General features: G+C 29.2%; 2 protein-coding genes across 2 annotated transcripts in view; both read left to right on the forward strand.

Annotated features, from left to right (window-relative positions):
• The window catches only part of LOC136080157 (zinc finger MYM-type protein 1-like), a 1,538-nt gene extending 326 nt beyond the window's left edge, over positions 1-1,212 (forward strand). The window contains exon 2 of the mRNA XM_065796770.1: positions 1-1,212. This exon is cut by the window's left edge and continues 23 nt beyond it. Coding sequence (XP_065652842.1) covers positions 1-1,212 — 1,212 coding nt within the window.
• Positions 1,213-5,323: 4,111 nt separating this feature from the next.
• Positions 5,324-14,669, forward strand: part of LOC136071832 (tissue alpha-L-fucosidase-like) — an 89,050-nt gene continuing 79,704 nt past the window's right edge. Inside the window, exon 1 of the mRNA XM_065797284.1 lies at positions 5,324-5,431. Coding sequence (XP_065653356.1) covers positions 5,377-5,431 — 55 coding nt within the window. The 5' untranslated portion in view covers positions 5,324-5,376. The remainder of the gene's footprint in view (positions 5,432-14,669) is intronic.

Genomic DNA, 14,669 nt, shown 5'->3' on the forward strand with positions numbered 1-14,669 from the left:
GCTTTATGGCCATTACAATTAAAGGAAAATGAACGTATGAAGTATTTAAACAAGGGGTGTGCTTTTTTTCAAAATAAAGACTCTAATTTCGAATCTTCGAAGCGGATGTTCAAAAACCAGTACAGATATTATTCGGTTCAATATTTTCAAAAAGTGATGAATAATGGCGAAAAGTGTGACCGAAAATGGTTAATGTTTCCTGAATCCACTGGATGTGTATTTTGTTATGTTTGCAAGTTGTTTTCAACCGATTTCGACAACGTATTTGTCAAAAGTGGCTTTTACAATTGGAAAAAAGCTAAACAAACTATTTTCGGCCACGAAAACAGCAAGGAACATATTCAATGTATGATTAAGTGGATAGAATTCATAAAACAAAATACTCATGTCGATGAATATATGGTAACCCAGATTAAAAGGGAATTTAATTATTGGTCTGCAATCTTAAATAGAATAGTTGCGGTTATTCGTTTTTTAGCCAGAAGAGGTTTAGCATTTCGAGGCCATAATGAAGTTATAGGATCGTCAAATAACGGAAATTACTTAGGCATGTTAGAACTGTTGACTCAATTTGATCCAGTTTTAAAGCAACACATTGACTTTTTTGCAAATAAAGGCAAAGGTAATGTAAATTATTTGTCTAAAACTATTTGTGAAGAGCTAATTTATATTATGTCTCAAAAGGTTTTAACGCACATTATTACCGAAATAAAAAGAGCAAAATACTGGGGAATTATCGTAGATTCGACTACTGATATTTCTCACGTGGATCAACTTTCTGTGATATTTCGTTATTATCTAATTGGCCACGTGTATGAACGATTTTTTTGTTTTCTACAAATTAAAAGCCACGAAGGTAAATCTTTGATTACTGACATTTTAGATCTACTGGAAAGATATAATATTGAAATAACCAATTGTCGGGGACAGGCATACGATAATGCAAGCAACATGTCTGGTAAATATTCTGGATTACAGGCACGTTTAAAAGAGCGGAGTGAATTAGCTTTTTATATCCCCTGCGCTGGACATTCTTTAAATTTAGTAGGGCAGTGCAGTATCAGTGAGTGCATCAATTCTATCAACTATTTTTGCGTCCTCCTGAGTTTGTATTCATTTTTTGTAGCTTCAACACATAGATGGGATTTATTGAAAGGAAATCATGCACTCAATCATACACTCAAGCGCCTATCAGATACACGATGGTCATGAAGGTCATGAAAGATGCTTCAAAAAGTTTGGTAGAAAATTTTGATGGGATTCATGCAGCGCTATGTCATATAGCTGAGGATACAGAAGAAAAATCTGATACTCGTCATGAAGCTTTGTGTTTATTAAATAAGATCACTAAGCTAGAGTTTGCATTCTTGGTTGTACTTTGGCATCACATACTTAAGAGGTTTAATGCAGTTAGCAAATTTCTTCAAAAAGTTGAATTAGATTTGCATACAGCAAGCAGTATGTTACTTTCACTAATTGACTTTGTAAAAAACTTACGAAACGACTTTACGAGATTTGAGAATGAATCAAAAAAACTTAGCTCGTTTATTGAAAAAGACTAATCGGATAAGAACAAAAGAAAGGTAATTAAAAAATTGAGCAACGGAGAAAACCAAGTTGATTCCTTAAGCGTATCCGACAAGTTTCGAGGGAATACATTTTTTGTCATTATTGACAAACTTGTGACACAATTAACTATAAGAAGTGATGGTTACAACCACGTAAATAAGTTATTTGGATTTCTATCGAAGCTGTTAACTATTAGTACCATGGAATTGCAAGTTAGCGCGAAAAAAATTGTAGAAGTGTACTCAAATGATTTAGAAGATAGTTTCATATTTGAAATAGAACAATTTGTAACATTATTAAAGTTGCAGCCTCCGGGTTTTTTTTCGCATAAAAAAGATAAATCTGAGACTGAAAACACATTGATTCCTCTCCATGTTTTAAGTTGGATTGTTGAAACCGATATTATTGATGTATTTCCAAATGTTTATACAGCATATCGCTTATTTCTAACTATTCCCATAACAAATTGCAAGGCTGAGAGATCATTCTCTACTCTTAAAAGAGTTAAGAACATGCACCGATCAACAATGGTCCATAGTCGTTTACGTAATATAGCAAGATTAACTATTGAGTCAAAATTATTAGAAACTTTGGATTTCAGCAATGTGATTGCAGAGTTTGCAGGGAAGAAAAGCAGAAAAAAATCACTCAATTTAATTCAATAAAATAAATATAAAAGTTGTATATAAAAAAATATCAGTGACAGCGTTTTCAAGAAAATCTTTGTTTTACTCATTCTTGTCGTTGTTAGTGGAACGGGGCCCGGAAAAGTCGTAATCCGCCACTGGTGAAGGATAAGTTAGTTCAAGCGTGTGGCATTCTGTTGGCTTCAAGAAATGTTTGGAAGATTTAGAGTTCAACTTTTTTTTATCATTTTTTTATTCAATTCAATTCAATATCATTTTTTTATTCAATAAATGGAAGCGTTTGAAAAGTTTGAGTTATCCATAAATTTTATACAAAATAGCATCACTGATAACGTTCCTGAATAGATCTTTAAAAATTGCAAAGAAATACCTGAAAACCGAATAAAACGAAACACGTCAATCGAACTACTAATAGAAGATGCTAAAGATGCTTGTGATAAAGTTGTTTAAGAAATTAGCGACAGATTTAGAAGGATTAAAATATTTACATCATTTTCGATTTTAATGGACAATATTTTCCTCGAAATCATATAAAAAATATTCTAACAAACTAATGCTAAGTGAAGTTAAATTGATTTCCGAAAAAACCGTTTTGTATAAAAATGCTGTTTTTAGCAATATCGGAACCATTAATGCTCTATCCCAATTTATGCATGAAAATAACCTGGTTTCTGAAGTATTAAATTTGACAGAGATAGCTTTGGTCCCACCTGTGTCTACAGCTGATGCTGAACGGCGTTTTAGTACTTTAAAAAAAATTAAGACATCAAAAAAAGCTTGCAACCAAAGACTTCCTAACAAAGACCAAAGCATCAATTATGCAGAGAGCTAGTGGTTGCGATACTTTTCGGTTAATATTTCCTGCTCTCACCAAATTTATTGTCACCGCCCGCCAATGTATATATATATGTATATATATATATATATATATATATATATATATATATATATATATATATATATATATATATATATATATATATATATATATATATATATATATATATATATATATATATATATAAAAGTAGAAAACTCAGCAGAAAAAGTTTTTTTTCTGACAACGGGTATTCGGACAGCTCATTGATTTCGCCGAAAGTCAAACAAATGTGCTCATTAATGAGTATTTACTTTAAGATATTGAGTCTTTTGAATTCTCTTTAAGCATAATTTATCTTCCGGTTAGGGATAATAGAAACAACCTGGAATAAAAATCAGTGGAATAGCACTAAATCCATGCTTAGTCTAATCCTTGCAACTTTTTATTTATAATTCTATATTGAGCCCAAAATCAATTATAGGCTTTTTAACTATATGCAAAGAAATAACAATACACCTAAATCTTCCAGCAGTTGCATGTAAAAAATTATAACTAGCAGCAATTTAATATCTAACCACAAAATGAAACAAGATGTTCAAACTCATTTGAAGTTATTTGTTTGATATGTTTGAAAGTATATCGAAATAAAAAATTTCTTCAACTTATGAAACAGAGTATAATCATGTAAAACTTCTAACTAACTACCAATTGGGAGTTGTCAAATTATTTTTACACATTTTAGCCCTATTAGAAAACTTAAAAAAATATACACAAAGAAACTTGTGCACTATCTAGCATTAAAATTTCTAATGCCTGTAAACATAAGAAGCATTTTAGATGTCTATAGACAATTATTATTATAATAATTGGTCGAATAAGATAAACACGCATTGTTAAAAACGACTTTTAGACGTCCTCTCGACTAGAATATTCACACGTCTTAAAGAAAGACATTTTTTATACAACTTATAAAATACGCCTTTACAAAATTTTTATAAAACTTGAAAAATGCCCAATATAGACAGAGTTTTTTGAATTCTTTATACGTCTTAAGCAAGGGTGAAGTTTGAAACATGTATGCATGTATGCATGCATATGTATGCATGCATGTATGTACGTATGTATGAATATAAAATGTGTATCATGTGTAAAATTTAAAATCTAAAATTTTATAAATAATTATTAGACCGAAAATACAACAACATAATGTTTACTCCTTTTAGAACTGCGGGAACTCTTTTTTTATTATTAAATGCCCTAATATTATGAAAAGGGAATAAAATTGTATGATTTCAGGTGATCCTAAACACAATATTGCCTCAAAATAGCCTCGTTTGCCATATTTGTAAGCATAATAAGTTCGAAGTTAGATATTGTCGTTAACTTTATTAACAACATTAAAACTTACTGCCGCCTCTGAACATTAATTAAAATTGTTATTTATAAGAGTATTTTTGATATTACGATTACATTTAAATAAGTTAACACTTTTCGCCTTTTATTATTAGAAACTATAATAATATAGTCTACAAATAAAAGCTCAAGATTTAACAATCAAATAATAAAAGTAAAGAAAACGTGCTGACTAGAAAGAAAACGAAAGAAAAAAAAACACTGGGGAAAAAAAACAACAAGAAATAAAACTTAACTTTCCCCTTGATGTAAGTATGAGCTAATGCGAATGTTTAAAAAGCGTGATTAAAATAAATATAATTAATTGTAATTTGTTAATTATTTTTTATTGTTAAAGTTGAGTTTGAGTTAACTTATTTAGAAATCAAGATTAATAGTTTTACAAATGATCAACATACAAATAAAATAAAAAACAAGTGCCTAAATTTTAACTGTATATTTGTATCAATTGGCATTGTATGTTCAATATGCTTACAGGATTCAACAAATAAAAAATAAATCAAAGAAAAAAAAAGAAATCTTTAAACAGCTGAAAAAATATATTAAAACTTTGAGGCATTTAATGAAAGATCAAGCAGACTAGTGGCCAAAAAATCATTTAAAACAAAATCAGTTAAAATATTTTAAAACACAATATTATTTTTTTAGTGAAAAAAATCAAAAAAAACTTGAATTTCATTGTCGTTTTGCAACAAAAATACACACCTATTTAAAAGGTGCTATAACTTAATATGAGAATAAAACTTTTTTTTAACACTTTTATAAGCAATTATTTCTTTTATACACAAATATATAATTATATATATATATATATATATATATATATATATATATATATATATATATATATATATATATATATATATATATATATATATCCGTTAAGTTTATTAAATATTGTTAAAGAAGATAAAGTTTGTTTGGAACATGAAATTGGTTTATCTATTTATAGGATTAACTTTAGTATCGTTAAAAATTTCAGGTAATTTTTTATTTTTATTCTTAGTATAGCTCTTGTTTATTCTTTCTTAACCACATTAATACAAGGTGTTTATAGGTTATAGGTGTTTTAGTTTTTCATTTCATCTACCAAACTTTTTAAAAATTATAAAATATAATCTAAAGATTAAGTCTTATGGTAAAGTCTTATACTTTCAAAAGTATGTTATGTCAAAGTAGATTACATCAAAAGTAATTTACTTATTTTATTTAAAAGAAAGCCGCATGAAAAAGCTTTTTACCTTTACATTTAAAAGTTGGTGTATTACATTAATATTTAATTTAATGTTGCCGTTACTCATTTGCGCGTTTCTTATTTGACACGAAACTAACAGAAAATGTGAACGAGGGTGTATGGAAATATCTAACTTAAGTAAATTTCAAATTACGTAATGTTAAAACATATCAAGGCTTACAACTTTCTTATTTTTATATGCATATAAAAATAACTTATTTAAAAAATTATAATATCATAATTGTAGAAAAAAAACTTGCGTATGAAAATGAGTAACAGAATGCTAAGTAAGCTAAGAATGAATTAAAGTATGCTACCAAATGTAAATTATTTTTATAAACAAAATAATGTTTTTTAAGTAAATATTACTAATTTCATAAATAATATTATGTTGTCATTAAAAAATTAATATATAAAATAAAATTTAATCTATATAAACTCACATGTTATGAAATTTTAAAAGTAAATTAAAAGTAATATATATTTAAGAAGTAAATTTACTTATATTCTACAATAACATTGATAGGATCTTTACAACAGTAATGCAAATATGCAAAACTTTAAGTAACTAACATTTAGTTTGCGGTAACATTTGGTTAGGTATTTTTTCCTTGTAAATTTTGAAAATATCAGTAATAGGTTTCTGCCCATGATAAAAACTCCCTCTAGTTTCGGTCCATGATCGTTTTGGCTATGAATTATTTTTGAGCCAAAATGTCTTAAAAATATTTAATCTATGGTCAACTATTCGGAAGATCTGGAATGCAAACAAAGCTGAAACATGGCAGTGCGCAAAAGGCGCATATACTTATGGAAGACTCACAAAGGGTAGACTTTTTAAAAGAAAAAATTGTTTGTTATTTTTTCTAACTTTTGTATAAATTTTTTATTATTTAAAGACTAAGGAGGGAAGGTTTAAACCAATCCTAGATTATAGGGGGTATAACCGCATTCCCCGCATATTTGAGAACCCCGAACTTTTTAGGAGGGTTTTTTTTGGTTTGTTTTTTCTTCCAATTTGATACGAAAAATGCCACCTTCTCAAAAATATCCCCATACTCAAAAAGTCTTAGTCCAGGCCTGAATTATAAAACTACGGTACTTTATATAAACACGAAAAAAATTTTATGTAAATATCTTTATTTACGTGTAATATCAGTAGTGTAGCTATCGCAAGGTCAGTTTATGAAAAACTTACGGTTCCTCAAGCAAAGGGGCCCAAAGCAGCGAGGCTTAGGAGTCCCAAGATATTTAAAGAGCTTGTTTTTTTTTCTTTTTTTTTATTTAAAAGTTGTTGTTTTAGAGAAATAGAAATTGGGCCCCTTGGTCACGTGCAACTACTGATTAAATATCTCTTACTACTCCTTTGTGTATTACACGTGTAACCCGAGTTAGATTAGGAAACCGTAAGCGTAGATTAAGAAACAAAAGTCATTGTGATTAAAGCTTAAAAAAAATACCTTAAAACATTTATTATCTTTACCCCAATTGTGAGGGCAACAAATTAACTTTTATTCTTTTATTTTCTTACGCCAAGGTTAAGTCGACAGGTTTTTTCATATACTAATTTTCAATGTGTTCAAAAGTTATGATTGTGTAAAGTTTACACCATTTTTTTAAAATAATATTACATAAAATTTACGCAAGTAGACACTGTTATATTATTGTTTATCCAGAGTATCTTTAAATGAGTTTAACATGGTTTTTAACAACACATTAAAAAGTGTTCTGACCACCACATTTTTATGCAACTGTATAATAATATTATTAGTTAAAGAGATTATTAATTAAGTAATTCTAGTTGGTTTGGATGATAAAACCTTTTAACATTGAATTTGACGTAGTATAATCTATCGTATTAGATAGTTTACATGGCTGAAAACTGTTTTAATATTCTATGTCCCACAATACTAAACATGTTGTATGGCATTATACTGCCACGACAAAACATGTTGTAAACATGTTGTATGGCATTATACTGCCACGACAAAACATGTTGTAAACATGTTGTATGGCATTATACTGCCACGACAAAACATGTTGTAAACATGTTGTATGGCATTATACTGCCACGACAAAACATGTTGTAAACATGTTGTATGGCATTATACTGCCACGACAAAACATGTTGTAAACATGTTGTATGGCATTATACTGCCACGACAAAACATGTTGTAAACATATTGTATGGCATTATACTGCCACGACAAAACATGTTGTAAACATATTGTATGGCATTATACTGCCACGACAAAATATGTTGTAAACATGTTGTATGGCATTATACTGCCACGACAAAACATGTTGTAAACATGTTTTATGGCATTATACTGCCACGACAAAACATGTTGTAAACATGTTGTATGGCATTATACTGCCACGACAAAACATGTTGTAAACATGTTGTATGGCATTATACTGCCACGACAAAACATGTTGTAAACATGTTGTATGGCATTATACTGCCACGACAAAACATGTTGTAAACATATTGTATGGCATTATACTGCCACGACAAAACATGTTGTAAACATATTGTATGGCATTATACTGCCACGACAAAATATGTTGTAAACATGTTGTATGGCATTATACTGCCACGACAAAACATGTTGTAAACATGTTTTATGGCATTATACTGCCACGACAAAACATGTTGTAAACATGTTGTATGGCATTATACTGCCACGACAAAACATGTTGTAAACATGTTGTATGGCATTATACTGCCACGACAAAACATGTTGTAAACATGTTGTATGGCATTATATATGTTGTGAGGCCACAACAAAATTTGATCAAAAAGAGCAAAAGAAAATTCATCACAAAGGCAAAAAAAAAACCCTGTAAAAAAGGCGCACTTTAACGGAGCAGTGACATGAGGAGCCAATCTGCAAAAAGTCACAAAAATAAAATTTTTTGAGACAATTCTATTTCCACATTTTATATAATGAATTCGTCGTTGCCATTGTAGATAAATTTTGCAATGCATTGTGGAAAATATATGCCGCATCAAAACATGATTAAGAAATTTATATACTACAGGTAAAAATGATTCAAATGTAACACTGTCTGGATAAAATATTCTTTGATCAAGCCATACTTATTTTTCCTTGTTTGTTGTAAATTTGATAGTTAGATTGTTATAAAGAGTTGTTGTTTTTGCTATAAGTCTAAAGTGGATCAAGTAGGTGACCTAAGAAAATGTTTATGACGTGAAATAACTAAAGAAAAGTTTAACATCGAAAAAAAATAATTTTTCCTAAAGTAATGAAATGGAAAAAGACTATTTCTACTTTACCTCCAATATTATGTTTTTCCTTCTAAGAGAGAGGGTATATTTAATGAAACATTTTTTGGAAGGTTTCCATCAATTTCAAATCCTCTGTCTGCCATAACTCACTTGGTTCTCATAAAGTAGTTATTTTTGAATATTTTATAATTTGAAAATTAGAGCTTCTCCATTCGTATCATTCTACATATCTAATACGTATGTCACTGCATCAATAGGAGCAATTCCAATCAATCCTTTTGCAGCATTATAATGCTTATAGGAATAAAACAGAGCTGATTGACTACGGTGATTTATTGGCATCTCAGTAAACACTTCTGTGCAATCTAGAATTACTTTAATAGAAGGATACATCTTTTCGAAACAGTTGAGTATTGTTTTTGAAACTATTTCCTTGATGCCCAAATAGGAATTCGGCGAAACTGCAAGTGAAGAAAATTTATCCATGTTATTAGTGTTCGGCTTACGTTGCCTGTTGATATATTGAATCTAACTGCTAAATCCTCAATAAGAAAACCACATCATAGTCTACACAAAACCATAAAAAATTATGTTTCTAGAGTAAGAATTCCTGTGCGTCCTTTTTTTTTTAACAACACTGTTTATCTTATTGCCAATATATTCTATTTAAGCCCCAGTATATTAAACAACTAGCTTTTGGTTAAAAATATTCAAAATTAACTTTAAAAGTTCATAACTTTCAAAGCCAGTATAAAATTTAAAATGGACCTTATTATGTTATTATGAATCTGTCTATTATGAATTCTGTGAGTTAAATAACATAGTATTTTATTTTTGTATTTCGTGTCTCGTTTTATACTATCTAATTCCATACTGCTCAGTTTTGATTTTAGTTCTTCCAACTTAGCTGCTAATTTTTGTTTATAGGTGTGACCTTTTTCTTTAACTTCCGTGTTTGTGTGTGACGGAATGGAAAAAAATTTTTTTTCTTTACAGCCACTGCTGTTATTAGTTTTACTGTTTTTACTTGATTCAAGTTGTAATGTTTTTAGAACAATGGTTGGAGTTCTGTTTATGTAAGTTCTTTTCGCAGCGATAAAATGAGCTGAACAAACTCTGTGGGTAGCAATAGTTTAAAATCTTTTCTGCTAATTTGATGAAGCTATTTTTTCCCTCATTCTTTTTCTTTGGGAATGACATAGTAAAAAAGTTCTTTTTGTTTTGAAGAATTATTGTAACAAAGTGATACATAACAAGTAATTTTGCCGCCTTTTTTTTATTTTATGATTTATCCTAGCTAACTACAGAGTTTTCCGGAGATAAGATTCTTCCTGAGAAAAATCAATTTTATATGTAATATAAAAAGCTTTTTCATGAAATCCAGAATTTGTTATGATTACTGCGGCATACACTTACCACAATGCATTGCCAATTATAGCTATAGTAGGAACGGCAAATATTATCTATTTAAATATTAGACCAATTTAAAATTTTTTTCTTAAAAATGGACGAAGAAAGTATCAACTTTTGTTGATGCGCAACAAAGAGTAGTTACACTCTTCCATCCAAGTTCTTAAAAAAATTTAATCCTTAGTGATATGTCTCTTCTTTATATTGATAACATTCAAATTAATAGAGCAAGGTCCAAAAAATTATTAGGTATTATGATAGATGGAAATCTATCGTGGAAGATTCACCTCAAACACTAACGCACCAAGATTGCAAAAAGTATTGGAGTTTTTTATAAAGCAAAAAGCGTTTTAAATAAACATTTATTAACTCAACTGTATTACTCCTATACACACTGTCATATTAATTATGCAAATATTACTTGGGGCAGTACCCACAAAAATAAGCGGAAGCCTCTTTATTGTCAACATAAGTATATATTATAAGCACGTCTTATTAATTTTGAAAAATTATCTTTCTCAATGACGACATTATTTTTTTTTAGTGATAATTTATGTAAAGGTGATCTTCTGCGTTTTAATTTGTTTGGATTAGGGTTGAGCTTTTACCGACTTTTAAATTTAGTGCTACTTCGGTAAAAAAAAAAAGCATAGTTTACTGGTGAAATCAGTAAAAAATAAAAAAATTATTTAAACTCGTATAAAATTTTTTTTCGTTTCAAAATAAAGTCTTTATGAGATTCAGATCTAATATCTTTATTGTTATATTGATAAAAAAATTAACTTGGAGGAAATAAAGTGTATCAAGTAAGCTGTCATTCACTTAGAATAGAATTTTCGTCACAAATAATCGAGCAGCAGAAAAGACTCGCTCAGACTCAATTCTTTTTGGAGGGATAGTCTCCAGTGCAAAGAACAAAAGTTCAAGATTGGCAATTCTCTTTCCAGTAGCTTCATACACCAACATTGCTTTCGAAATGGCTTTGAATTCATTGTTTGAATCGTTGATGAGTTTTTTTTTTTTTGAGTTGTTGAATTGCTGTTTTTCGGCCGAATGCTTAATTGCTTCCTCGAGTTCATCTTTAAGTGAAAGTGGATTTTCATCGAGATTTTCTGAGCCACACACTTCTTGAATGAATTCTAAGTTATCTAGATTTGCTGTGAATAGTCTAGACAACAAATTTTTCACAGTCTTTTAAAGTATAGACTTCAAAGGCATTTTGAAAACTCGATTTTCTTTAATGTCGGATAAACATTCTGGATTGGAAAGGTATTTCTACAAGCTTACAAGATTACTCTGCCTTCTCTCCTCAAAACTTATCAAAATTGCACTATTCATTGCAATGCAAAGAGTTGAATCTCGTTTTTTTAGTCTGTTGAAAGGAAACTTGAAAATTCCCTCAGCAGTAAGAAGAGTTGCATCCTGTCGGCAAAAGGCTTCTGCTGCCAATTTAACTGCTTCAAGAGCAGCAACAATGTTGTATAAAATATTTACTTCACCATCACTGGAAATCAAATATGGAGAAACGTCTTTCAATATTTTACTGAGTGAATCTTTAACTTTGAGAAACTGTTGAATCATCGACAGTAGATTGTTCCATCTTGTTCTGCAATCAAGGATAAGTGAAAGCTTGTTTCCGTGCTGTTTCTTGATTTCTTCTTGAAGAACATCATTTTTGACTGGAGATATTTAAAACAACTTGACAATTTTTTGGGCTTTTGCAATGACTGATTGCAGGTGCACTTTTACTTTTGGACTGACTTCGGTGTCAGATTCGGATTCGTCACTGCTGACTTCATCTTCGTCACTTGCAACGTGTTGTAATCGATTTTTCGGAAAGGCATAACCTTTTTCACACATTGCAAATCAAATGAAAGAGATGTTAACAATGGCGTGGAAACTAAATCCATCCGTTGCTGTAAGTCTTAAAATCACTTCTTCAATTGGTTGCTTTGGGAAAAAGTTGAAATCTTAGGCATTGTTGATTCTGTTGCAGCTTTTGTGGTCAACTTTTCCTGTGTTTCTTTTTTGATTCCATGTTTTTTATTTAGGCGATATAACATTCTAGATATAGAACTTGAGTATTTCCTGGTATTTTCAAATATTTTGCACGTCACTGTTTTTGTTTGTTTAAGGTGCAGTGTTTCCAAACGTCTAACATTTTGACAGAAAGAAAATCAAATTGATTGATGAAAGCAACAATAAATATATCACAAAAAAGTAGTAATGCCTTTCTTAAAATGTTTAAACAAAACTTAACCAACATTAGTTTCCAAACAAAATAAACAGCTTAGTGGATAGGAAAAAATAAAGTTTTAATTTATTGATTAAGCTATATCAAACCTTTAAATATAATTTAAAGCATTTTTGAGCATATTTTTGAGCATTTTTGAGCATAAATAAACAAGCGGAAGGAGTTCTGATTTACGTAAAGGAAATCAGCATACATAACATTAGGAATAATATGTGGGTTTCTGACGGTGATAAAGAAATCATAACGAACTTTTAAACATTAAAAAAATTAGTTTATAGTATAGTATAGTAAAAACCATTAACCGAAATTTAACGACATAATTATACCGATTTACCAGTAAATTTTCGGTAAAAGCTCAGCCCTAGTTTGTATTAGTAGACTATTAATATTTACCATTTTTTTTTATTATAGCTTTTAATGCTATATTACGAAATGTATATACTTTAACAGTAGTTTAAGTTCAGCGTAAAGGTATTGCAAAGACAAGGTGATCTCCTATCCATGTTTAATGTTATTTGTACGATAGACTTATGTTATTTACCGAATTGTGACTTTTTTTTTAATTAATAGCATTGTATTAAGAACTTTATGTACTTTCAAATATTAAATTTAATTTTGTTACAAAAAAAATAAAAAACAAAAATAAAAAAATTACAAAAACATTGAGAAAAAAAATAAAATAAAAATAAAATAATCAATAACAATATATCGATGGGTTGTTCCTAAAAACTTTGTATGTTTATTTTAGACAGTTGTGAGAAAAACAATTTTCCAAGTTTAAACTGGCTTACAAATTCAAACATTTAAAAACATAATATGTTTTTAAATATTTGAAAACATTTTACATTGAAATGTTGAAGCAATACAATAAAATAATAGTTATAATATGTTTTTAAATATTTAAATTTGTATACGAGTTTAAACTTTTAATATCGTTTTTCTTACAATTGTCTGTCTGTCACAAATGGGCATAAAATGTTTTAGAATTAACCCATCAATATGTAAAAAAAAAAAATTTAAAAAAAGCTATAAAAAAAACAATAATAATAAATGGATGCATGTGTATGGATGCATGTGTATGGATGCATGTGTATGGATGCATGTGTATGGATGCATGTGTATGGATGCGTATCTTCAAATGTTTATTATGTATTATTAGAGGTGAATCATCGTTTGACAATGGTGTGGCGTTTTTGTTTGTGGAATCGAAAACGCTCCAATCTTTTGTAACTTAATTTCAAAAAACATTTGTAGAATCTGGAATTGTATTGGGAAGTACCTCATTACAAAACTATTTTATGTTATATTCAACGATTTAAGATTTCAGTGATTATATTTCATAAATATAACTCAATGATCACAAGATGTGTTATTTAGAAAACTATAAAAAAATTTTAATTGAAAAGTGAATATTAGTATTATTGTTCAGATAATTAAGTGGTTCAAAGGACCTAATAGTTACACCTCAAGAAAAGAAAAGTTTAAATTTATTTTATTCAAACTTCTTTAAGAGCGGTTATCTGTGACGAGACTTAATGATCTTCCTTGAGTATCCAATATCAATATCTTCACTTGAAGTTCTTTTACATGTACTTGTAATGTATCTTAAATATTGTAATAAAAAACAAAAAAAACAAAAAAAGTAGAAGTTTTTTTTTGTTGTTGTTTTCTCAAAATATGTTTAGTTAGACTTAGCACGTTTTAAAAATGGGCTCCTCGCATAGTCAAGGTTTGCATGCGTCGGTAGAAACCAGTAGCGTAGCAAGAAATTTTGCCCCTTCTTCCCGCAAAAGTTTGATTATGGCCACTAACCCATTTTTACTCAACAATATAAAATATAATAAAAATAAGCCCCTATGACTCTCGCGTGGCTGGTTTTTACATCAAAATAAGTAAAAGGGCCATCCTTATTGTTGAGTGTCTACTGATCTCAGAAACCTATCTTTGATTATGGATATATTTACAGCCTCGGACCCTAAAAACTAAGAAGTTGTTACGGTATATTTATCGAAAGTTACAAGTGCGCTAATCAAATCGTCATGAAACGTAAATCGTTTGGCTTGGCTGCT

This window comes from Hydra vulgaris, chromosome 05 (genome assembly GCF_038396675.1).
Source record: "Hydra vulgaris chromosome 05, alternate assembly HydraT2T_AEP".
NCBI classification, from domain to species: domain Eukaryota; kingdom Metazoa; phylum Cnidaria; class Hydrozoa; order Anthoathecata; family Hydridae; genus Hydra; species Hydra vulgaris.